The 25,105-nt window shown below is 43.2% G+C and overlaps 1 protein-coding gene across 2 annotated transcripts in view; it reads right to left on the bottom strand.

Annotated features, from left to right (window-relative positions):
* The window catches only part of PRKCB (protein kinase C beta), a 301,234-nt gene that overhangs the window by 22,551 nt on the left and 253,578 nt on the right, over positions 1-25,105 (bottom strand). For both annotated transcript variants that reach the window (XM_012780169.2, XM_012780168.2), the window contains exons 11-16: positions 18,851-18,942; positions 17,035-17,097; positions 11,790-11,928; positions 8,468-8,548; positions 8,070-8,177; positions 3,414-3,554 (exon numbers count right to left, since the gene is read on the bottom strand). In XM_012780169.2, the coding sequence (XP_012635623.1) occupies positions 3,414-3,554; positions 8,070-8,177; positions 8,468-8,548; positions 11,790-11,928; positions 17,035-17,097; positions 18,851-18,942 (624 nt within the window). The remainder of the gene's footprint in view (positions 1-3,413; positions 3,555-8,069; positions 8,178-8,467; positions 8,549-11,789; positions 11,929-17,034; positions 17,098-18,850; positions 18,943-25,105) is intronic.

The following is a 25,105-nucleotide window of genomic DNA, read 5'->3' as shown; positions in this document are numbered from 1 at the left end:
GGGGAAGGAGAAATATGAAATGCTAGGATGTGGGCTGGTGGGGGGAGGGCTCTACCGCTCAAATCTGCAATGTTAAAAGCATACCAGTGGGTAGAATCAAATGCGAGAGGGGTGCATCATTTATTCCTACTTCTAGTTCAGTCTAAAGAGATCAGGGGCAGGGCTTGCTTCCTCTTGGAGCTGGTGGCAGAACATCTTGAAGTATATAGTCCAATCCTGTCACAGTACTTTGAAAGTCATTGTTAAACCTACATGAGGGAATTCAAGACATTGATCAGTTGGAAATCCTACCAAATGCAGGAGAGTTGAAGCTGCTTGTTGATAATTAATTATTGTGATATTTTTATATTATCAATGATAACAAGCTACTTTTTCCTGAGCACTTTCTATGAGCCAGACCTTTTATGTTTATTACTGCTTAGCAGGCATATTCGAAATATTTAACCATTCAGAATGGATGTCGGTTGTAAATAACCAGTACTAAGGGGAACTGGCTAAATGTCAACCTGACTTTGACTCACTCATCACTCCCCTAGAGGTTACAAACTAACAGTTCACCAGCCACATGTGGGTCATGGATATGTTTTATTTGCCCTGAACTGTGTTCAATTTTTTAAAAATTTTGTTACTGATATATAAAAAAACAGTGAGATTTCACCTAAATATCCTGATTTCTCATGAAAACCATGAAGATGGAGCCATGATGAGGCTGCTTCCTGCAGGGCGGGCCCGCTAGAGGTGGGTACCAGCTGAGCCTGTTAGTAGCCACCTGCTCTGCAGGCTGTCTCTGTCTCTCTTCCACCTCTCCAGCCCTCTTCTCTCACCCACATTACCTACCTGGCCACTGTAGGCACCTGAGGCTGCGACCTGTTCCAGAAGCCACCACCCCATGCCCTGACCAGAAAGAGAACCAGTGTCTCCCACTTACAGAGATGCTACCTCCCTCCGACTTCTGTCTAGCTTCCCTTCCTGAGCTTTTAACCCTAAACTCCACAGCAGCAATTCTCAACCTTGAGCACACATCAGGTCACCTGGAGGGCTTGTTAAACACAGAACACTGGGCCCCAGCCCGAGTTTTTGATTCCAGAGGTCTGGAGTGGGGTTCGAGAACTTCATTCCCGAAGTTCCCAGGTGATATTCATACTGCTGGCCTGAGGACCACACTCTGAAAACCTCTGCTCTACAACCATAGAATGAACCCCACGTGCCCACTGGGTTCCATGCTGGTAGAGACGGGAACATTTTGCATCCTTCCTCTGGTCCAGTGGAAAAAGGAAGGGTTCATGTTTTGAGACCTCATCAATAGCCCCACAAAAAAACCCAATGAGTTGTGTGTTCCACCTTCAAGTTCCCAGTTTCCTGAACAGAAAGCCCACTCTTTGCATCTAGGTTACCTTTCGATCTTTTCTCAAATGGCCCAAGGAAATTGGTAACACTGCCTATGACATGCACGGCCCGCCCCAACCCCAAGTGTACATATAGACATTATCTTAAGGAATGGCTTCAGCAGGACATGGCACTGTTCTACCCCTCAAAGACCCTGCACCTGAGACGTTAATTAACATATGACACCACTAACAAAAACAATGATCAAGTCTCCCTGAGGCCTATTATATACCAGGCATGTACTGAGCACATTACGCATCATAATGATCTTCTGATGTTGGCACTACTATCATCATTGTATTGTAGATGACAAAACAGTGGATCAGAGAGGAAAACTGACTAGTCCAAATTCACCAGCTCTAGAATAATCGAGAGACTGACTCTCTGCATTCACTGAGGGTCCGGCACTGTCAGGAATATTATGCTCAATCCTGTGTCTGTATTTTGAGATGGATGTAGATGTTCTGGAGAACAAGGAGCGCCTCAAAGGGATGTCATACGGGACATGCTTGCAGGAAGGGGCGGGAGGGATTTAACCTGGAAATTGCAGGGTTCTAGAGTTCAACCCAGCATCTGCAAATGTGAAGGGTGCTCTCTATATAGAGAGAGACTCTAGTAGCAGTTCTGGGGAGGCTGATTTGATATCAATATATAAGCTGGCAACAATTAGAAGGGCCACAAAGTGGGACTGGCTGCCTCTAATGGACCTTCTTCCCAACACCAAAGGGAATCCAGAGAGAAACAGGGCTCATCAAGGATGCTGTAGAGCTGAGAGTCTAACCATCTGGAATAAGAGAAAGGTGCAGCACTATGGAGATGTCACCTGCAGGACTTTCTTAAACTCCATGCCCTTTGCCCCTGGGGATTCTGGTGGCTTCGAGTACAATCAGACTGCCTGAGGCTTGGAACCTCACTTTCATCACATGATGGCTAAGTGACCATGGACAGAGCACTTAACCTCTCTGAGCCTCCATTTCCTCTTCCATAACGTGAAATAATATTATAGCACCTGCATTCACAGGCTGTTGTGAGGATTTAATTAGATGCTGTGTGTGAAGTGCTTAATGTGGTGCCTGGCACACTCACTCACTGCTCAAGAAATTAATAACAATAATAGGATCAAAATAACTACCATTATCATCATCTTCATCTTAACACAGAGCCCCTTACAACTTTAGGTTTCAGTGATAATGTTTATGTTCACTTTTCAGCCTCAGTCGGTTGTTTCGAGACTCATAATCAAGTCACCAGGTCTGCCCTCTACTTAATTTAACAAACAAATATCCTCCCAGCAGAATCACAGCTCTGATTAATTCAGGCGCAAACTCCTGCACCCCAACGCTGACAAGTACTCTCTGCTGAGTCTTTGGGGATAGCAAACCCTCCCATGGGCACACGGACTGTGGGGAATGTGGGATGTTTATTCTTGCATTACAAAAGTTATTTCAAAGCCATATCTACACCTAAAGCCTGCAAGAGGTCTGCAGTTTAAGAGCATGTCAGCCTCTGCTTCGTTCCGTTTTGCCTTGGGTGGGAGCTGGCTGGCCAACTGCTGTCTTATTTACTGACTCAGACGTAGTGTATGTTTCAGAATTAAATTTAAATACTGTTGAGATAAACAACATGACCTTTTCAATGTCAGTATGAAGAGAAAATGACACAGTTGAACCAAGGAAAGGAGGAGGGCAAAATTAGATTCTTTATCACAGTCCAAAAATGGATCTGAACCCTGCTCACCAAAGAACCATTCCCCAAAAGTTGTCAGCTAAGAGAGTTACAATAATTGAATCAATAAAACAAAAACTCAATATCAATTGTCTTTTCTGTATTTATAGAGGCCGGGCTGCGCGAATGGAAATCTCCATTTTTGTACCCGGTGACTTTGTGCATTAATGTGAGCCCGTACAGCCATGTTCAAGTAGAAACATTGACGTCTACCGCCCAGAGAGTATTCCAGGCACACACAGCGGGCTCGGGAAAGGATATGTGTACAAGTACCCGACAGTCAGAGAGAACAGTTTACTTACAGCTTTTGGCTTATACGGGGGCTGAATCTCTTTGCGTTCAAGTTTCTCCCAATCGATATACCGGAAAAATGCGTGTTCTTTGATGTCACGTTCACCTTCAGGCCCACAACCCAGACGTTTGCCTGGGTGTTTGGTCATCAGCTTCAAGAGAAAGAAGAGCGTTGAATGGAACAAGTTTCAGAAGAGGAAATGAGACATGCTCAGAAATTATTACTCCAATGAATTAGGGAAGGAAACACAATGAAGAATCTCAACGAATCATTATTTTTTGCTTTTTCTCCCTGCAACAAATCACAGCCAGGACTCTGCAGCAGATAACCTGACAACAGTGCCTACTGCTAGGGGAGGGGGGTCCCTTATGGTTGATGGAACCAAAGCCTGAACGTGGCCCCTGAACTTCAAGTTAGAAATGCCACGTGATCCATTTGGGTTCAAGAATGAGTTTTATGCAATTATTGGTGCATTTAAAACTAACTGAAAATTAATTTTAATATCTTCAAACTCCCTGTCTCCTATCATGAGAAAACTGGAGTTTGACCAAGGCAAAAGCCACATTCAGTCATATGCTATTTGCATTTCTCAGTAAAGCGCTTACAAAAATGACACAACAGAAGAAAAAATATTAGTCAAATGGGCCCAAGTTTCAAGTAATTACTTTCTGAAAGCTCATTAAATAGTCAAAACCTAGCCTAGCTCATTTCCCTTGTATCACACATTACACTAAACTCCACTGAGGTTTCTTTGGTGTTCCGTTTAAATTACTTAATTATCAAAACCTTCCATCTTTGGGTCTCTGAGCCACTGCTAAATAACAAGATGAATAGATGCTCCGAGATGAAACCAGACAGGCTTCCTCTTGTAAATGAATCCAAAGCAGCGTGAAAATATCTCTGATCTCAAGACTTCAACAAATGCACAGAGAGTAAAGACGGAGGAGTTGGTGGTTAAAAAAAAAAAGAAAAAAAACCAACAACAACACACAAGTCCAAGAAGCTTCCCAGAGTTGACTTGACATCAAGTAGGCCATGACATTAGAATCCTTGGCTTTTTGCCCAGGACTTGCTGATTATGGGGAGGAATGAACCCAGAAATTCACACCTACATGGTTGGATATTCAGTTCAGCCTATTTCCTGCTTACAAGATAATCTGTGGTCACACACACAAGCACCTACTGGCCATATATGCTTTATCTTCCACGGGGAAAACTAACTGGGCGCTTAGGTTCTAAGCTACTTCTCTATTTGCATGCATGATCTGACCCAATTACGTGAGTATGTTATTTCTCCTGTTTGAATGCAAAGGCAGTGGACACTCAGAGAGGCTAAACAGCTACAAGGACTCACTAAGATGGTAAGTGGCAGAGATAGTAAGAGCTGGGAATGGATCCCACCTCTGTCTAACTCCAAAACTTGGGTTTTTGAGAGAAAGCCCAAGAAATGTGAGTGTACTTCCCATGTGGTTTCCCCAGGGATATTTGTGGCCAAGCCTTGACATTTGTGTAGGAAGACGATGGAAAGACAGACAGGGCAATGAGGCCTTGGTTAGCACAGACAATAGTATCAGTAATGGCTTCTGTATACTGAGTATTGAGAGATCACATGTGGTCAGGCTCTGTGTTAAAGGCTTCCCAGCCATCACCCATTCCTCTTTAATCTTCACAGCAATACTCTGAGGCCTCAGCAATTATCACGCTAATTTTCCAGATAAAAAATCTGGGCCCAGAGAAGTAAAGTCATTTGTCTAATGTCACACAGCTAAGGAGCGGAGCCAGGCTTTGAATGGATCTGCCGGACCCCGAACTCTTGTAGTTCTGTGCTATTCAGTCCCTGTTGATTTCACTCTAATGTGCAGACACTTTGGGCTTCTGTCTACTTTGAGCTTGTTCAAAGTGGGAATGGCAATCTGAACAAAGTTTAATTTTTTTTTTTAATGGTAGAAAATGGGGTCTTTAATGGGCATACAAAGGGCGCCGCTTCAATTGAAAGGCAACTGTTTTCAAAAGTCTCGCTCAATTTCTGTCTGAGCAAGAGGATGCCAAGCAAAGAAAAGCCACTGCAGAAACATCCAGCACTAATTCGGAGTCTCTGCCCAGTTCCTGCACTCTGCTCTGATGTGCCTGAAGCCATGTAGACAGCTGGATTTAATCACTGTTCCAATCTCTGGTCACCTCCCAGACGCAGCCCCTGGGGCCCGCTGTTCAGGAGGAGGCGTGCGGCTGTTCTCTTCGGCATCACCCTTCTTTGGGGCATCGTCCTTAAAGAAAGAACCCACACTGGATTCAGCCCACTCAACTCAAAAAGGCCCCCAAACCCCAAAGTAAGGAAGTCACCCCAGTTAATCCTGAAGGTTATGGGTCCTGAATTAATAGGAAACTGCTCTTCCAGGGAAACTGCTAATTGGAGCTGAAGCTGAATGCAGCTGACCTGGAAAACCCTCTCTCCTCCACGACCCACTTACAAGCCCCAGCTGTCCAGGCAGGGCAGGGGAAGGGGAAGACTCTGAGCATGTATTGAACACCTACTGTGTGCCAACACCATGCAAAGAGCTCATTTTCTGCTCTCAAAAATGAGTATATAAATACTGTTCCGTGAGTATTGTCATTATTATTTTTAAAATAAAGAAGCAGAAGCCTGGAGATACAAAGAAACTTGCTTAAGACTCTGTACCTGGGAAGCGGAAGGGTTGGGGTTTGCAAAGGGTCTCTTGATCTCCCCAGTTCCCCACTTTACAAGTTCCTGTTGCAGGGGATGCAAACTCAAATGCCAAGAGGAGCCTGGCACGTGGTGCTGTAGGGCCAGCATTCGCAACAGTAAGAGTAACCTCCGAGGGTTTGGAAGTAGAGTGTCAAGGTCTTTCCTAAGTGACTTACAGATATTCACTCATTTAATCATCCAAGACCTCTCCACGTGGTGCTATTATTATCCCCAATCTGCAGATGAGGTCAACTTCCTAAGAATACCTGGACAAGGATTTGATCCCAGATGGAATGGAAACAGACAGGGATTTCTGCAAATTAAAGAGGGCAGTGGTTTCAATCCAGTTGACTGACACTTTGCAGAAATGACAGGCCAATGTGGCAAAGATCTAATTTTTCAATAGGAAAGCTGAATGTTTATGGGAAATCCCCTGATCTTTACATGCTGGCAATGATTAAACAAACCAAAAGCTCAGTGTGTGACTCTTCTTGCAACTGCCCCCTCCTTCAATAGAATGTCCACAGCAGTCTGCACGGGTCTCGGTCTGTGCTCTTTTTTTTCCTGCGGGCTTTGCCTAAGCTCCTAATGAACTTCTGGGTCTCCACTCTCTGATCCTCATTTTTTTCTCTCCCTGCTTCACACCCTCAAAGAAAATATTTCCAAGCAATTCACTTAAGATGTCAGGGATGGAGACTAATTCACACGTGGTTTTCCCAAGAAGATTTGCATCTTAACCTATGTAGCTGAGACACAAAGCTTAGGTGATTCACTGAGAGTGGGAATTTAGGCGGTGCAACGAGGTGCTTTTAGGCTGAGAAATTGGCCCAGCTATTACAAACTGAGCCAAGCCACAGGCTGGTCTGTCTGAGTGTTCTAGCTTTTCTTTACCCCAAGCCAGCTCATATGGCATCTTGAGTGAGGTTAGGAAGACTAGGGCCACGTAGGGCATGGGAAATTTGCAAACACCCCACAGATCTAGGCCTGGCAGCCCTGGTTGGTTAAAACCCACAGGTGGGAGCCTACCGTTAAGGCCAGCCAGGTTCTAACTTCGAGAACTCGCCTGCACCCCTGGTTGGAGGGAGAGCAAATGCCTTATAAAGGCACCATCCTTGCACCATATTCTCTGGGACATTGCTTTCACACTTCCCTCAGAGTCGAAAAATTACTTCCTTTGGACAATATGCTTAAAGGTAGTGATTTGCAAGACACATGGGACAAATACTGATGCCCAGACTTAATTTCTGGGATGAAGCCGAGCACTTCAGGTCACCCTGATGGCTCCAGAGGTGAGGACCACTGATCTGGAGGGTCTCACACAGGTCACCGTAAGCATTCCTGCCCAACGCAATAGGCATAACAATCCTTACCGGTAAACATATGCCCTGCTTTCTTTACAGGCACAATTTGCATAAACAGCAGGCGTATAAATGTGCACGCCCTTACAGCCATTTGTGTGTATGTTGGTGGTGGGAGGAGGCCGGGGCTTTGGAGACACTGCGTTTGAGTCAGCTTATCTAGAGAATTCCTTTCATTCAATACTGCCTGACATTTTCTTAGAACAAAAGTCACCCACTCTTAGTATTAACTAAATATATTCGTGGCAGAGCAGGGCAAGGTGGCCCAAATTGTGCCAAAGACCTCTTGTGCCCCTTCCCATGGGTTCCAGCCCTTTGACGAAGTCTCTGTGATCTCTTCCTCATTCATTCCCTAAGCCCTGCCCTGTGCTGGGCTAGACGCTGGAGTCCTGCCAGCAGCAAGATGCCATGGCAGGCAGGCCTCTGCGGTGCTTCTGTACAAATTAGAAAAAAAGCTGTCCTTCTTCCAGGAGGTAGCAGCTCCATCCCAGGGCCCTTGCGTTGGCAAATGGAGTTCTGTCTCCGTTCCCCCTGGTGGGGCGTCCCTGTGCAGGGCACAAGCTGCACCCCAGTATGTGGTGGCCACGAGCTTTCAGAGACTTACCCCTTTGCAGATGGCCACAGCCTCCTTGGACATGGACTTCGGATAAGCCACATTGTGCTCCATGATAGACTGGAAGAGTTCATCCTCATCTTCCCCTTCAAAGGGTGCCTGTGGAACAGGGTAGGGTGGGAGGAGAAGGATCCCTGCCTGAGCCCTCCCCAAGTCCCCACCCAAGCAGCTCCCAACCGGCAGACCCTCCTCCCTGGGGTCCACAGTGAGGCCACACTCCAGAGCTTTCCAGGAGAAGATGAGGAATAATGGCCAACAGACTTGGATACGCCCAAAGCCAAAAAAGTCACAGAGGCTCAGAATTACAAGCTCTCACCAAGCTGACACGTTCTTCTAAAGACATCATGTGGGGGAGGACTTTTCTTACAGATCACTTAAAATTCAATTACCTGCCCAGCCAACATTTCATACAGCAGGACTCCAAATGCCCACCAGTCCACGGACTTCCCATAGGGCTGATAAGCAATTATCTGCAAAACAGAAGGTAGCCCTTCAGAGAGGCTGGCAGTTCGAGTGTGATGGCTTGAGACTGAATCTGTATTTCTTCTACAAGAGGAGTGGACCTTCCCTGGGTGAGGTGGTAGAAGGGGGGTTGTTTGGCATGAGTTGCTTGTCTGTTGTGAAAGATTATAGTGGCTGCGGCAGAACTAGATGCCGGCCAGCGTCTCAAAGGGTGGACAGGATGTGTAGTGCCCTCCTGAGCTATTTCTTTGCATTAGCTACTCAAGGGAATGCCAGAGGTAACTGCCTGTAGCCAGGCAAACACCTGTGATGTCACATGGCCTTTCTAAAGCACTGAGTTTGGTGTGTTAGTTTCTTTAAATTTCAAAACACTGAGTGCGGCATTTTTAAGAGGAAATGCTATCATTACTTCTCATTGTAAAAGTAATAACATTTACACAATAATGTGAAATGCTTAACACTACTGAACTGTACACTTAGAAATAGTTAAAATAGTAAATTTTATGTGACTTTTAAACCGCAATTAAGAACAAAAAGCTTATAAGGGTAAAAACATCTGTTACTATATTACTGCTTATTTAAAAAACATAGATAAACAAAGAGAATAAAATGAAAATCACCCATAATCCTTTATCAGGAGAATAATTATGACTAATATTTGGTTTATTTTCTTCTAGACTCTTTTCTATGAATTCACATTAAACTCTGTGTATATGTGTGTGTTTAAACACACACACAAACACTTTAGTATATGGACTTTTAATAAAGTATGTTATTAAATTTTCTTTGGTAATATTTGTACATCAACATAATCGGTTTTTCCTTCTGCATAGAATTCCATTGAGTGGATATACCAAAATCGATCTTATCAATTCCCAATTGATTAGGAATTGATAAGATGCTGCAACACATATCCTTATAATTAGATAGTTGGACATCTGTCTAATTATTTCCTTAAGATAAGTTCCTAGAAGTAGAATTCATGGATCAAATGATAAATATATAGTTGTAAGATTTTTGACACATATCACCAAATTGCCAGAGGATGGCAAAGTCTAGAATAGTCATGTGTCTGTCCATCTTTTAGTATGTAAGGGTGTAAAACTAACCATGTCAAAGGTTAAGAGGTACTATGGCAAAGGTTAAAGGCTAAGGTTTGAGGGTCAGACAGTCTGACTCCTATGCGCCAGTTGTGTGACCATGAGGGAAGTTACTTAGCTTCTTTAAGCTTCAGTTTCCTTATCTACAAAAAGAAGTTTATCATAATATCTATGCCATAGGGTTTTGTGATGATGAACGAGATACTAGTTGGCTCTCACATATTGTACCTTCAAAATATTAGCTATTACTGGAATGTTCTCTAATTCAGTTATTGCTTTTTATTCCCTCAATAAATTCCCTCAAATTGCTTTTTATCCCTCAATAAAGGTGTTGGGGCAAACTTGGCTACAAAGTGAATGTCTGCTTCTTAATCTCTGTCTCCAACTCTGGTTTCCACTCCACAATCAGAAATGCAGAGATGTTGGTCAAAGGATACTAAATTTCAGTCAGACAGGAGGAATCAATTCAAGAGATCTGTTGTACAACATGACGACTGTAGTTGTTAATGATGTATTATATTCTTTAAAATTGCTAAGCAAGATTTTAAGTGTTCTTACCACAAAAAAATAAGTATGTGAGGTAATGTATATGTTAATTAACTCGATTTAGCCATTCACAATGTACACATATTTCAAAACAACATGTACATGATAAATGTATACAATTATTTGGGTCAATTATAAATGAATGAATGAGTGAATGAAATGCACTCTGAGGAGAAGTGACCACCAGATACAGAAGGGAAAGCTTTCCAGGAGAACACTTCTTATTGAAAGTGTGTTCTCACTTTTAAAGTACTCCATGTCTTATCTGAGCCTTAGGATGGCTCAACGAATTAATCCTTTTACAAAGCAGAGTAGAGCCTGGGAGGTGAGAGAAGTTGCTAGAGGTGATGTGGTTAGCTCAAGACAAAGCCAGCCCCTCGGTTTATTCCTCCCATGGTGGGGTGGAGAAGGAGGCAACTCCACCGGCAACAAAACTCAGGGCATTTTGTACTTGCCTGAATCATGACCAATGAGGGACTTTTGAAAACAGAAGAACCTGGGTCCCATCCTGCATTAGAATCATTCAATTGATCTGGAGTGAAGCCTGGGCATCCTACACTTGAAAAGCTCCCTTGTGACTCTAAAGTGCAACTAGAGTTGAGAGTCAGAGATTCCTGAACTCATAGCCTAGCAGAGCACTGTGCTATAGATTGTGTCTGATGTGCTAATTAATTAACAAAATAATAATAGATCAAACTACGCCACATACGGAAAACTCCACTGGGCTCTCATAAAGGAATACTTTTTTTTTTAAAAAAAGGATTACTTTCTTATTACTCGAGTAATAAGAGTAGTGTATAAAATACACAAATACATTTACCTTGTAAAAAATGTAAACAGTATACACAAGGAGCTAAATTTCCCTTTACCATGTTCTTACCCACAGAGGTAACTAATGTTATAAAATCAGTCTGTAGGCTTCCAGATTTTGTATACTTTTACATGCATATGTACATACTCATAGAAAACACATAGCAGTGTTCTGTGTACTGTTGTTGCTGTCCGTAAATGGTATCATACTGTGTTTACCATTCTGTGCCTTGGTATTTTTTCCCTTAACAATATGTCTTGAAGATCTTTCCATATCTACATATGTAATCTAACTCACTCTTCTGAATCAATGCCTGGTAGTATTTCATGCTATAAACAAATCATAGGCTATTGTCCACTTTCCTATTGAGGGACATACATAGTACACAGACCCTGTGTCATATGTCAGCCCAGGAGATCTGTTCTCTCTCTCTCTGTCTCTCTCCCTCTCTCAACAAACATTTCAATGTCATAATTATAAGGTATCATATGGCCATGAGCCATGGCAGCTTGACAAAGAATTGTACTGATGTGTGTTGGATGGTTCTTTTGAGTTTTATTTAAATTTTCTCCCAAACCTTGATGTATTTTGGGCCTGAGCTTCTGGATGTGTGCTAAGTTGATTTGCATGTGTGATCTCAAAGGAACGATTTAGAGTGTAGGAGAAGGACCAGCCCGAGGTTCCCTTGCAAGGTACCACCCTTGACCCTTTCTGGCTGTTGCATGGCTGTCTGGGGAGCAGAGGGGACGTCCCTGCAACAGGGATGTGCATGCGGGTCCCAGCAGCTCTCACCTCAGGGGCGATGTAGTCTGGAGTGCCACAGAATGTCTTAGTTGTCACCCCATCCCAGATATTCTCCTTACACATGCCAAAATCAGCAATCTTGATGTGCCCCTCAGAATCCAGCATCACGTTGTCAAGTTTTAGATCACTGTGGCAGACACAAGAATTTAGAGACTTAAATAAATGCTATTTATTTCAAGGCAACAACGAATAGCCAGTCATTATGCATAAAACCCTGTGCTAGGTATTGTGGGGCAGGAAGGTGAGTATAAACCGGCCCTGCCCTCCAATGCCTGACAGTCTGGCAGGGAGATAAAAAGAGGCCCACCAACCTCTGTGCTTTTCCTTTTCTTTCTTTTCCTACAGAGCCAACTGTGCCAAGTGTCTCGTGAGGACACAAGGAGACAGTGGCTCTGAGAATGGGGAGATCCACAGAAAGCTAAACAAAGGGCAGAGTTTCCACAGAGGCTTCTTGTATCCAGGAGAATTTTAAGAATCGCCCTTTGTAACTTAAATACCCCTTATATTTTGTAGGAAGATCTATTTTTCCACCAAATTATTATTTTTTAGCTATCTCTGGAGATCACAAAGAAAAAAAACTGATTGAGAGGAACTTATTTAACTCCACCAAGATCTCCTGGGCCACTTCCTGGGACATGACCCAGGAATTTCCACTGATTCTTTCAATCAAAAAATATTTGTTGCACGCTTACTATGTGACAAGCACTATGATGCCTGGAGCTGGATATATAGCTGTGAACAAGATGAACAAGCTTCCTGCTCTTCTGATTAAATTCCAGTGGAGGGAAAAAGATAATTCACAAGTATTCAAATCTATAAGCATGATTATTATAGATTCAGATCTATGCAAAGAAACTAAAAATGACAATGAGGCAGTAATTGGGGAAGGTAACTATAAACAGGGTGTTGGGGAGGAGCTAAGTGGTGATGTTTAGCTTTAACCTAAAGGATGTGTGCTCTACTTGCATTCTTTTATTTCCATCTGCGTTGATGAGGGAAGCTTGATATTCTGGGGAATGCTTGTATGTCTCCAGCATACAGGATTGCTCCAGTATCAACACGCTTTCCCTTCTAAATACCTACTCCAATGTCAGCAACTTGTGCTTTAGCCCCAGTCAGTAGGGCTGATCTATGGGTCAGATTGTCCTAGTCCTAATAGAAGATGGGGAAGTCCAGCTTCCTGAGAAGTAAGGGGAACTACTGTTCAATTCACATCTCTCCCTTAAATCATTTTGAGTGGGTGGTGGACATCTGTGGTTTCTGCCTATTCTAGCATCTTGTGATGAGAGCATCCTAATATTCCTTTGAAGAAACACCCTTCCCCCAGTTCTCAAGCCATGTAGTGTGGGTGGTGCTGGCTCCCCAAGTGGTCATGTGGGCCTGTCCTGGCCAGTGGAAATACTGCATCCTGCTGGTCACAGTGCCAGTTTCAGAATAGCCATGTGACCCAATCTGGGCCAATCAAAATCATTGTATCAGCCCTGGTATTTCAGTTGGTACCATCAGAAGAGAGATGAGTGCTTTTTCCATTGGGATTGCTCAGGTGGTAGAATGTGAGTCTAGAAGCTCCAAGAGTCACCAAATGGAGAGAAGAAAACTAATATAGATAAAGGAGAACCTAGAGGGAGAGTGATAAAGTGGGCTCTCATAACATCATTTGAGCCCCTGCATTTATCCAGGGCTAAAGTCAGATCTGCCCCTGGACTTTTAAGTGACATCAGCCAATAAATGTCTCTTTTAATTTAAGATAGCCTGAATTGAGTTGCTGTCATCATTGCCAACTAAAAGAATGAAATATATCCTGGCATGTCCTATCCATGTCTATAGGGTCTCTTCATCCTAGGATCCACTTGCACCCACTGTTTGCCAATAGCAACATTCCGCTATTATAATAAATTTGGCGCTGTCCATGGTACTACTTATATCCAGCCTTCATTCTTATCTACAAATCACAGCAGTCTCTGAATGCTAGGTTGGAACTTAGAGAAACTGAACTTTGCAATAACTTGCTCCACCTAAACATACTAGGTCTACATGTGATTTCATTAATAGTGACACATCCCCCACCCTAGCTTGACCACATGTCCAGAAACTATGTCAACCAGGGGAGGGATAAAATCTCCATCTGTTATAGAAAAGGAGTTTCAGGTGCCAAGAACCAGCAGGTCTTGGAACTGGAAGACACTCTCATCCTATTCACTGTCACTAGTACTCTTTTGATATTCTACTGCCTTCTTTTGTTCTATGTAATAAATCCTCATTTCTGCTTCAAAAAGGGGCTACAGCAATAGCTCTCATTTACAGAAATCTATCAAGGGCAAAATCAACACATATTTTAGAGATAGTGATCAATAGATCAGACACTAAGTTTGACAGGAAGCATCTTTTGTCCCACCCACCTACCCAACATCTCCAGCTGTGATCCTCAAAGAGGGTTTAAGTCTAATATAATTCCTCATTCTCTTTACTTAAAAACTGTTCAATGAACTAGAGCTATAAATGAAGGAGGGAGTGATTTGTAACACTTTAAAAGACTTTACCACCACGAAGGCAATCTCTATGAAGGTATAAAACCATGCATCTTTTGTCACATAATTTTTTAAAAATTTTCATTTGGTTATCAATTCCAAGAACTCTGTCTCAATCAAGATTCTTGATGGTAGGGAATAAAAACCAACCCTGATGATTTTTAACCTGAAAAGGAATGTATAAAAGGATATTGGGGAGCTCACAGAATCTCTGTGGAAGGCTGAAGAACCAGATTAGGAGACTACACAGCCAGGAATGTGGAGCTGGTCCAGTGAAGACACCGCCAGAGCCACCACTGGACACAGACACCACCCCCTCTGCTCCAGGAAGCCCTAATGCTGGACTGTCCATTGCCGCTAAGAATCTCTTCTTCTCTTGCCTCTAGACACTGGCTATTTCTGATTACTGTGGCCACTCTTGATTCTATGGTCTCTGCCTCCTTTCCCACTAGTTTCTAAGTCAAGGTCTTGAGTGACTATGACCGAATGTCAGTGCTTGGGTCGTGTGCCTGCCCTTGCTATGGGGAGGTTGTGAAAGCATCCGGCATTTTCAATCTTTATAGTAGGAGACAGACTCTGTTCTTACACACAAAGGAAAAAGATTGACATACTAATTGGCTTAAAAGATTGGTAAATATCCCTTTAAAAACTTTATTAGTAGTGAAGCATGAAAGGAAGAATGTGTAGCTAGTTTAGGAGAAAGAGTTTTGAAGTAGGTATCGTCTTAGCACCAGGAATACTAATCTTTGGGTTTTATGATCTCCGTGGCCAATGGCCTGGATCCCTGGATCCCAGATCCCAATCTGGTTCCCTGCTAGATCGGAAGCTAGCCTTTGATCTCAACTCAGTTGACCAGAGCTGTAATTATTTCCTCTCTTGGTTACTATCATGGGACTGCATTTTCTTCTAATAAATTTGTAGGCCCTTATTTAATCTTCTCAAGAACCCAGTTGGCTCTAGTCTAGTGGTGGCACAACCTGCACAGAAGCTGGGTCCTAACATCAGCACACAAGGTGAGAACTACGTAGAGTGAGAAATGTCCCACAATCCCTGTTTCTCTGGTTAAGCACCAGCCGAAGTCATTGGCTTGAATTTAGGAGTCATTGTCATACAGAAGATAATGTGTACCTTTCAACACCAGAATCACATTCAACACAGAAAGATGCTCTCACTATGAGAGTCAAAAGGGAAAATGAGGGAAATAGAGGATTTCCATGTTCCATCTCATGCTCACACGGTGACACATGTTCACTGAGGCAAGCATGGGCAGAATGATCATACTATTTAAAATTTAAATTATTGTTATTCTTCTCTTTATTTCAGTACCTTCACTAGGATTGCCCATGTGCCAGGTAAAACCACTCCTCTTCCTGACCTTCATCCTTCCATTATCAGGACAAACAGGGATGGTGTGGACTATGTACTCAGGATAAGATTGTCCCTCCCCTACTAGATCTCATATCCTCACTTCAAGGAGTGAATAAGAGCCCCAGGGCTCTAGAAGCTTCTGACAAGGCCCGCACCTCCCATCCCTCCATCCCACAAGCTCCCAGAGCCTCACCTCCACTATCTGCCTTGAAACTACCAGGGTTGATCTCTTTGTGCCTGTTCATCGCATATCTATCCTTCAGTTGCAGCAAGAGGCCCAGGATTCCTGATTCACCCCTAACTCTCCAGACCCTAATCATCATGCTGTCCACACATGAGAGGCAAATCTCCAGCACCCTGCACACAATAGCCCCATGTCCTGCTTGATTTTCCCCATAGAACTTATCACTACTTGACAGACTCTATTTTTTATGATTTCCTTCTCTGTCTCCCATCACCAGAAGATAAATTCCACTAGGACAAGGCACTTGTGGCTGTTGTATTCACTGCTGTATCCTCAGACCCTACAGTAGTGCCTAGAACATACTAGGCTTTTGATAAATATTTGTCAAACAAATGAATGAAATGGACTTTTGTACCTCTTCTTGATCTTTTAAATAGCCCCTCACCCATGCCAAGCACTGTTTGGAAGCCCCATGCTCCTGCCAGCCTCTCTTGCATAACAAAACCAGCCCAAGCCTGCACTGACAATGCCATCTGCATCCACGTGGTACAAGGAGAACTGCATGCCCCGGACTCACTGACAAACAGCAGCCTGGGGCTCAATAGTCTGCCTTGCATGAAATATAAAATGGTATGACTCATACAGCTATGATCATCCACTTGCTCCTCCAAAAACCAGCAAATGCCAAGTCCTGAACTTAATCCTGTATTTCAGGGCAGCTACTCAGAGATCCATTTCCAAGTTGTAGTTGCATAGCAAAAAAAAAAAAAAAATGTTTCACAATAACATGATCCATCACATTCGGCCAGACGAGATGCTTTGCTGGACCCCAAATGTGGGGTCCACAGGCAAGAGAGAGAAGTACTGGGTACCCATAGTGAGCCTCATCTTCTTACAGCAAATGGTCTCATGTTTGAGGCTCCAAACCATCATTGGTGACACAGTCCATGGAGATTTTCTATCATCATATAGAGCTGCCCAAACTTTGCCAGGGCAGTGGGCGGTGCTGCCTGGCAGAACACATGCCCAAGTTAGTACTGGAGGATTCCTCCCCCACCACGGATTCTAATTTTAAAAGCAGTTGAAGAAAGAGGCAGGGAAGGAAGGAACTGAGGGAGATGAGGAGATGGAAAGTATAGCAGTGTTCACTTACCGGTAAATGATGCCCTTGCTCTGTAAGAAGAACAGACCGATGGCGATTTCTGCAGCGTAAAATCTGAAATTAAAAAAAAAAAAAGTGATGGAGAAATTCAAGGACACCATATGCTTGGCAACTCTCAGAATTCAATACAATATTGAACGAGGCACAGGGCATTAAAGTCCCACCATGGAGGTCAGCTACATGGCTTGTAGAATGTTGAGAGTATGGATGGATTAGCAGTGTGGCTTAGAGAGTTATAGGGATGCCTTAAGGACAAACTGGGGGTGGGCAGGGGTTCAGCAATTGCGTAGTGGGGAGGGAGCGGCCATGGGATATCATAGACTACGTGAGGAACCATGGTTTCAGACCATAGCAAGTCAAAATATCTTAACAAGAACAGCTAACATCTGTTGAAGTCTTACCATCCACTTGGCATCATTTTAGCCATTATCTGATTTAACCCCAATAATAATCCTGTGAGGTAGTCCTACTATTACCTACCTGTTCCTCAAATGAGGAAACTGAGGCTTAGAGAGATGAAATAACTTAGGCAAATTACATAGCTAATGAACGGCACAACCAGGATCAGGAACAACATCTGACTAAAAAGTAATCTCTTAATGAAGGCCTCTCCAGAAGGAAAGAGATTTTGAGATAACCCTGGTAATACCACAAGGGTTGGACAGGGTTTGGGGGAACCCTGGGGGAATATTCAGTGTCCTGACAATATGTGTTGTGTGATAATAGATTAAAGCCTGTGGTCAATTAGATGTTAGAAATAAAAGAAGAGCCAGACCTCTTAGAATTGTGCTAAGAGATATGAATGGCTTGATTTGGAAGCACAGGATCACGCAAATCCTACAGGAACATGGTGCTCACAGCCTCAGCAGGTGGCAGGAGAGAAGCAAGCTGGGCTGGGCAGGTGCCAGCAAGTCTCCAGTATGACAGGGTGGGGCCCTAGTTGAGCCCTGGGGGCTCTCTGGAGAGGCAATAAGATCTTAGCAAACTCCCCAGGGAGAGGTTGTCAGTGCTAATTCCTATGACTTGCCGTGTTCCTGTTGGATGACAGGGTTCTAAGCAGGAGAGTAATTAAGATGAGATTTGTGTTCTAAAAAGATGAAACTCTGGCTGCCTTGGGCACTAAAGGGAATGGAATGGACAAAGTAGAAGATACATATTTCCCAAAACCCATAATCAGTCTTCTATCCCAGGAACCACAAACCATCACCACTATTCAACCTGATCATCTCCTGGAGTGAAGGCATCTAAGAGGGAGAGTGGTGGAAAAGACAGAGAACATGGGCAAAAAAATGTGGGTCAAAATTCTGGATCAGCCTTGCATTAGCCCTGTGATCCTGAGCAAGTTTCCAAAACTCTCTGGGTCTCTCTCAGTTTCCCTGTCTGTAAAGCAGAGGTGCTGATATCTACCTCCCAGAGGTTATTCTCAGGATTAAACGAGACAATGTTTGCTGAGTGCTTAGAGCCTGGCCTATAACAAGCTCTCCATAAATATTAGCAAATGAACAAACAAAGCCTACAATGACATTCCCCAAGGAAGCTATATGGCCTTTCCTAGGAGTCAGAGGCAAGAATTAGAGATAAAGAAATAGCTATGGTTTTAGAGCTTCAAGTTCCTAGCTGGTTCCAGGAAAAATAATAATAATAATAATAAAAGCATATCCTATCAAGCAGAACACCTTCTCCCTTGGCCAAATATTTCTCACAGAAGAGCCTGAGATGGTTAAAAATCCTTTGTTGGCAAAAAAGCCCCAAAAGAACTAACAACCCACCCATTTATCCCAAGGACACAGTACAAGTTCTCACTTACACAGCGTGAGGCTCTTTAAACCGGCCAACTTGTTGGATGTGGTACATGAGGTCACCCCCGTTCACGTACTCCATCACAAAGTACAGGCGGTCCTGGAAGAGGAGAGCAAACCGCAAAATCAGCACCCTGTGGTTTCTCAGGCTCCACATGCAGAGCAGGGCAGAGCTGGAATGATGATCAAAACCACCAGGACCCCCTGACAGATCCCCACTCACTGGGCCCCATGGTTCCCCAAGCGTAACATCTGCGCCACTGGAAGTACATGAGCGAGCATAGGTGGCATAGGAATGATGTTTTTCATCAATAACTACAAGTTTAGATTCGTTTGGGATAGAAAATATAATTAGCACACTAATCTTGTGACTTAATTGATATTATTGTTTAGGATAAGGCTAATTTTTTTAAAAAGTGGGAAATGTTAAGTGAATACTACTACAGGTCATAGTGCCAATAATACTACAGGTAGTGCCAACCTCCATGATGGCGCCCTAATGATGTTTCTCATCTCTTGGTGTTTGTGTTCTTATGTAGTACCTTCCCACAATGAACAGGACTTACTTGTGTAGCGAATGGGATAGCGTAAAAGCAACAACACGTGACTTCCAGGAGGAGGTCACGAAAGACCTTACAGCTTCTCCTCTGGCGGAAGCCGGCCGCCATGTCATGAGGATGCTCAAGTAGCACTGTGGAAAAGAGCCGAGGCCTCCTGCCAACAGCCAGCAGCAACTCCAGTCAGGCGAGTGAACCACCTTAGAAACAGATCCTTCCTCCCAAGACAAGCCTTCAGATGGCTGCAATCCCCGCTGGCAACGTGGTTGCAACTTCATCTGAGGTCCAAAGCCAGAATCGCCTAGGTAAAGCACTCCCAACTTTCTGACCCACAGAAACTGTGAAATAATAAGTGTTTACTGTTGTTTTAAACCACTGAGTTTTGAGGTACTCAGCAACAAGATAACTAAACAGTGGCTACAAAAAAAAAACCAAAAAAAAAAAACCCATGAATTATCAAGCTTTGAAAACCAGTAGCTGAGGAGGGCATGTCCAGAAGTAAAAGAATTGGGGCCAGAAAAATAAATGTGTGCCCCATTCAGGGTATTTTTTTCAACATGTCTTTTAAGGGATATTGCAACGTCCTTCGAGTAGAGGCTATGTCCTCCTAGGCTGTGCGAGGAGGCACCACAACTGGCACCTGGCACCACAACTGGAAATAGTGAGTGCCCAGAGGGTGACAGAGCACAGGCATTGGAGCCAAAGAGAAAACCAGCTCTGCCTCCTACTGGATGGGTATCTTTGGAGAGGTTACTCAACATCTGGGTTTCCTCATCTGTAAAGAGGAGATACTGACAGAACCACAGTGGTGGCATTAGGGTCAAATGAGACAGACGTGTGCTGTGGTCCTTGAGCAGCACCCACGTGTGATCTGTCTGTTCCCCTTCCATCAAAGGGTGCTTATTAAATGAATGAATGACTTCACCTCTTCTTAGAAACTTCTGCTTGGGTTAAATCACTCCTTTATGCTATGTTCCTTTGGTTTGCAATGGCAGAGTCTGCATTAACTAGTCGTAGGGACTTAAGTCCCTCTCATGTTCTTAGCCTAAAGAAACCGCAACTTCTAACCCACCCAATCTAAATTAGGGCTGCCTGCTACAGTCTTTTGTGAACCCTTGTGGGTTTTTTTTCCCCTCTAATCATATCATAATTTGTAACTATATATTTAACTAGATGACTATTTATTTCATCCATTCACTCATCAATTAAGTCAAAAAATACTTATATGTCCCTACGAGATACCCTACTATAGATATAGGTTGTTGGGAATAAAGCAGTGAACAAAACCAACACGAATCCCCTGCCTTTATCTTTCATTCTAGAAGGGGGACACAGATAAAGACAATGAGTGCTACACATGACACACAAATTACATAGAGCATTAAAACATAATAAGTGCTATAGAAAAAGCAGAGCGAAGTGGGGGAGATTGGGAGTACCAGCTGGATGAGATGGGAGAAGGGAGTTCTAATTTCCGTAAGGTGTTCAGGATAAGTCTTGTCGAGAAGGAGATGCTTCAGCAAAGACTTGGAGGAGTTGACTGAAGCAGCTATGCAGATATCTAGAGCAAGAGCTTATCAGATGGAAGAAACCGTCCGTGCAAAGGCCCTATGGCCACGGCACATCTGCTGGGCTTTGAGAACCTTAGGGAACCAGTGTGATTGCAGAAGTGAGAAGAAAAGAGACAGGAGATGAGGCCAGAGAGGTGACAAGGGACTCAGATCATGTAAGGCCTCAAAGGCTAATACGAAGGTTTTGATTTTCTCTCTGAAAGAAACAAACTCATGCCAGATAAGACTGAAAGTTCCACAAAGCCAGAAACCATGTCAAATTCATTTCCCACTGTATACCAAGAGCCCAGCACCTTGCCTGGCCAAAGAGAGCCATCCATGCACATTAATTAAATGAATGAATGAGTGATCGTAGAGACAGGAATTAGTGGGCCTCCAAGACACCATTCACACAGTCAGAAGGCTGGAACTGGAGCCTTGGCTCCAAACTTTCTAGCTGGGTGGGCTTTGGAAGACCACTTTATATCCCTGATCCTTGATATCTCCCTTTATAAAATGAGGGCAATATAATCAACCATCTCTAACAGAGTGACTCAAGGGCATGCACAGTGCTGCCAATCGTAAATGTGATGAAAATGAGATGTCCCGTTGACACTGCCTGGTTATTTCAGCCACATCAGTGTTTTTCAAACTCAAGTTGTATCACACTTTAATTGATCATTAAATCGATCTGGCAGTTCATGATCAACTTTAAAAAAAAAAAGAAAATAAAAGAAAGAGAACAAACTAGAAACTATCAGAGTACCCTACCCAGAGGACCTATGTAGAGTGTCTAAAGTGATGTTGACCATAAAACAAATGTTTAATTTACCATTTAAAAAATCTTCTGAAAAAAACTTTTTTGTACAGTGTACTGAACTTTAGCTTATTATAACAGTCATATGTGCATTTGTCAGATATGTATTGAGTGCCTAATAATGATATTAATAATAACAACAATAATAAAATTAAGTTAGCATCCTTGGGGTACTTACCATGTGACTCAGCTAAATGTTTTTATGTGTTTTGTCTCACTTATCCCTCTAAACAACCCAGTGTGACAAGTGTCATCATTCTTTCCCTTCTACAGATGTGAAAGTTGAAGTCCAGAAAGGCTAAGTAACTTGCCACTGGTCACTTGGTTGGCAGACTGTAGAGCCAGGATTTGGACCCTGGCAGTTTGGTTCCAGAGTTCATTCTCGCAACCTCTCATTAAGCTGCCTGCAGTAAGTGCATCTTGCATGAAAGGTTCTGGGCTGGACATAACATAGTTATAGTTAGTCTTCCCCACAAAGAGCTTCCAGTCCAGAGGGAAGAGAAGGAACATTGAGATCTAACCATACATCAATACACAAACTGGCAGGTTGGGGTGGGGAACCTGTGGCCTTAAGGCCGCTTATGCTCTTCTAGTTCCTGAAGTGTGGCCTTTTGACTGAATCCAAATTTTATAGAACATATACTTTATGAAAAGAGGTGCAGCAGAGAAAGCTGAACCTTTTCTTGCCTCTTTTGGTGCTTAAAAAAAAAATCTTGAAATCAGAAGGTCACGGCCACCCCCCAACACATCCCATTTGGCCAATTTGTTTTTGAAATGGCTTTCCTTTCTCAGACTAATACTACTCTCATCCCTAATGAGAAGTGGAGAGAGGTAGAATTATCACTTCCATTCTCAAGGTCCAAGGCACATGAGATTTGCAGAAAGGTCACATACAAGTTGGTGGCAGAATGCAGACAGTACGCCAGAACCGCCGACACCCAGCCCCTGGTTCTTTGGGGGATTTTTGATAGAAAACAAGCCTAAAAATAGCATCTGTCTTTGCTGCACGTTGGAGAGAACCAAAACACTTGCTTTTAAAAATTATTTTTAAAACTAGCAGATGGCATCGGCCACAAAGAGAAAAGTAAGTGAGAGAGAGAGAGAGATTTCACTTGCCTGCTTTCTGCTGGGAAGAACTCAACTTGCCCCCCAAACTCATTAGTTGGAACCCCCACATGGGGGGATAGCTCATCTGTGGGTAACGTTCTGTGGCGTGTCTCTGCCGCTCGCCATATGTGGGGAAACCCTGAGAGCCATCATCTCTGAACTGTACCAAGTGTGGCTTTGACAATCCAGCGCCTCAGCTACTCAGTGTTATGGTTGGCATCTCACTGTCCTTTCGTTTCTGAACAAACGCTTAATGATGCCCACTCTGTGCCAGGCACTATCTTATTGCCAGAGATGCCGCTGGCAATGATCCACAGTGCCCCGTGTTAAGGATTTCCCCAGACAAGTGGAGGAGACCAGATAAATTTCCCAACGGTGATGTTTCCCAAAATGAGGTAGGAGATAATTTTAGGTAGCCCATGGATGCATATGTTTTTACCTTTATAGTTTCATGTTTGTTTTAATGTGCATTGTGAAAAAAAAAATACAGCTAAGTACTTAAGCCCCTCATTTCATGGCTGGAGAGGGAGAACAAAATGCATGGAGTCACATAACAGAAGTGGGCAAGGTAGAATGGGACCAAATTACAATACACTTCGTAAAGCCATTCATTGATCCAAACTTCAGTTGTCTCCCAGTTGGCCTCAAGGTCTTTCTCAACTCTGCCTGTATCCTCTACTGAAATTTACTTATTTCAAAAATAATTTTTACTAACTTGCTTTTTAAAAGCTTAATCATGCTTATTTAAAAAAAATTTAAACGCATACCAGAATCATAAATGGAAATTCATCATCTCTGCAAAAAAGAAAAGCTCTAGAGTCTATCATCTCTATGCTATATCTAGTCTGGCTTTGGTACATCAATCCTTTAAATGACTTATTTTTAAAATAAATGCAATTCATCCACATACCACCAAGTTCATCTCCCGCTCCACAGTAAGACATATCAAAATCTGAGAAACACTGTCAGAGGCAATCTAGAGCCAACCATGAGCAGAGAAGTGAGTTTTAGAACTTTCACTGAGCATTTATTTTTGCAAGTCATGGCGCTGGACGTTGAAAGAGGCAAAAATGATGAATAAGATACAGGCTTGCCCTCGGAGAATTCATAATCCCAGGTAAAACAAATATACAACGAATTCTAACTATAATTTAAAATAGGATGTGATAAATGAAATTGCATGGGAGACACAAAGAGTGAACTGTGGAGGCTTCAGTGAACTAAATGGTCCTCACCCACTGCCCCCAATCTTTACATAATTATTCTCCTTCGTAACTCCCTGAAATTTGGCTTTGTTCCCCACTCTTCCTATAAAATTATTGCAAGATCTTTCTGATCCTCATGCCCAGCGGTTTTTGGTTAAGGCTTATTTGTTGGACTCCAATGCAAGTAAATCAAAAAGTATTTCTTGAGTATGGACTTGAGGCCGAGGCCCAGGTTGGCTCTCTCTGGTTGGCTCAATATTCCAAAGAGGACTTGTCACCGCTCAGAGTTCCAACTCTCATCCCTCTGGGCTGATGAATCTTGACTTACATTTCTCTCCTGAGCTCCAGTCAGCTCCAGCTGGCTACAGGACGTTTCTACGTGGGTGTTCCACTGTCAACTCCAATTAAAAAGCTCAGAAAGGCAAACTCACCATCTTTTTCTTCAAACTAGCCAGTCTGCTCAACTTTAAAGTGTTTCTTCAAAATTGTCATTGTGGTTGTGATTCTTCATTACCCCTGTCCTCTACGCTTCTAGGGCCTTCAGGTAATTTAAAATTACCCCTTCTCCTGTATCTCTCAAATTCAATTGGTAAATAATTCAAATTAAATACCTGTCACCATATCATGCAAAATGTTTGGATAGAATTTCCCAAATTTGGAACCCATGAGTATGAGGACAGTCTGATTTAAAATGATGACGAGGGTGGCATGTGCAGAATTCATCTGGGTGTCCCCGGATGGGACAAAGGAATTCCAAAGAGACAGTCTCCCCTAAGACAGCTGCAACATGATACCTGCTAGGGGGACACCTGCCACATTTAATAAGATACCGTGGACAGAGAAAAACCAACCATGTGGGCACCTCTATACACCATGCTCTCAGGTGAGTTGCAGTAAGAATTCGTCTATTTAATGATCTTTAATGACTTTCTAAGCTGTCTGTGAATTCATCCTGTCTGTAAGCTGTTCCCTTTACTGCTCAGGGCCATCTGTTTCTCTGCAGACAGGCTGTGGAGTGCTGTGGCGG

The sequence above is a fragment of the Microcebus murinus genome, chromosome 19, assembly GCF_040939455.1.
Source record: "Microcebus murinus isolate Inina chromosome 19, M.murinus_Inina_mat1.0, whole genome shotgun sequence".
Classification (NCBI taxonomy): Eukaryota; Metazoa; Chordata; class Mammalia; order Primates; family Cheirogaleidae; genus Microcebus; species Microcebus murinus.
The sequence above is the reverse complement of the archived record's forward strand: the minus strand, read 5'-3'. Positions and strand labels throughout refer to the sequence as shown.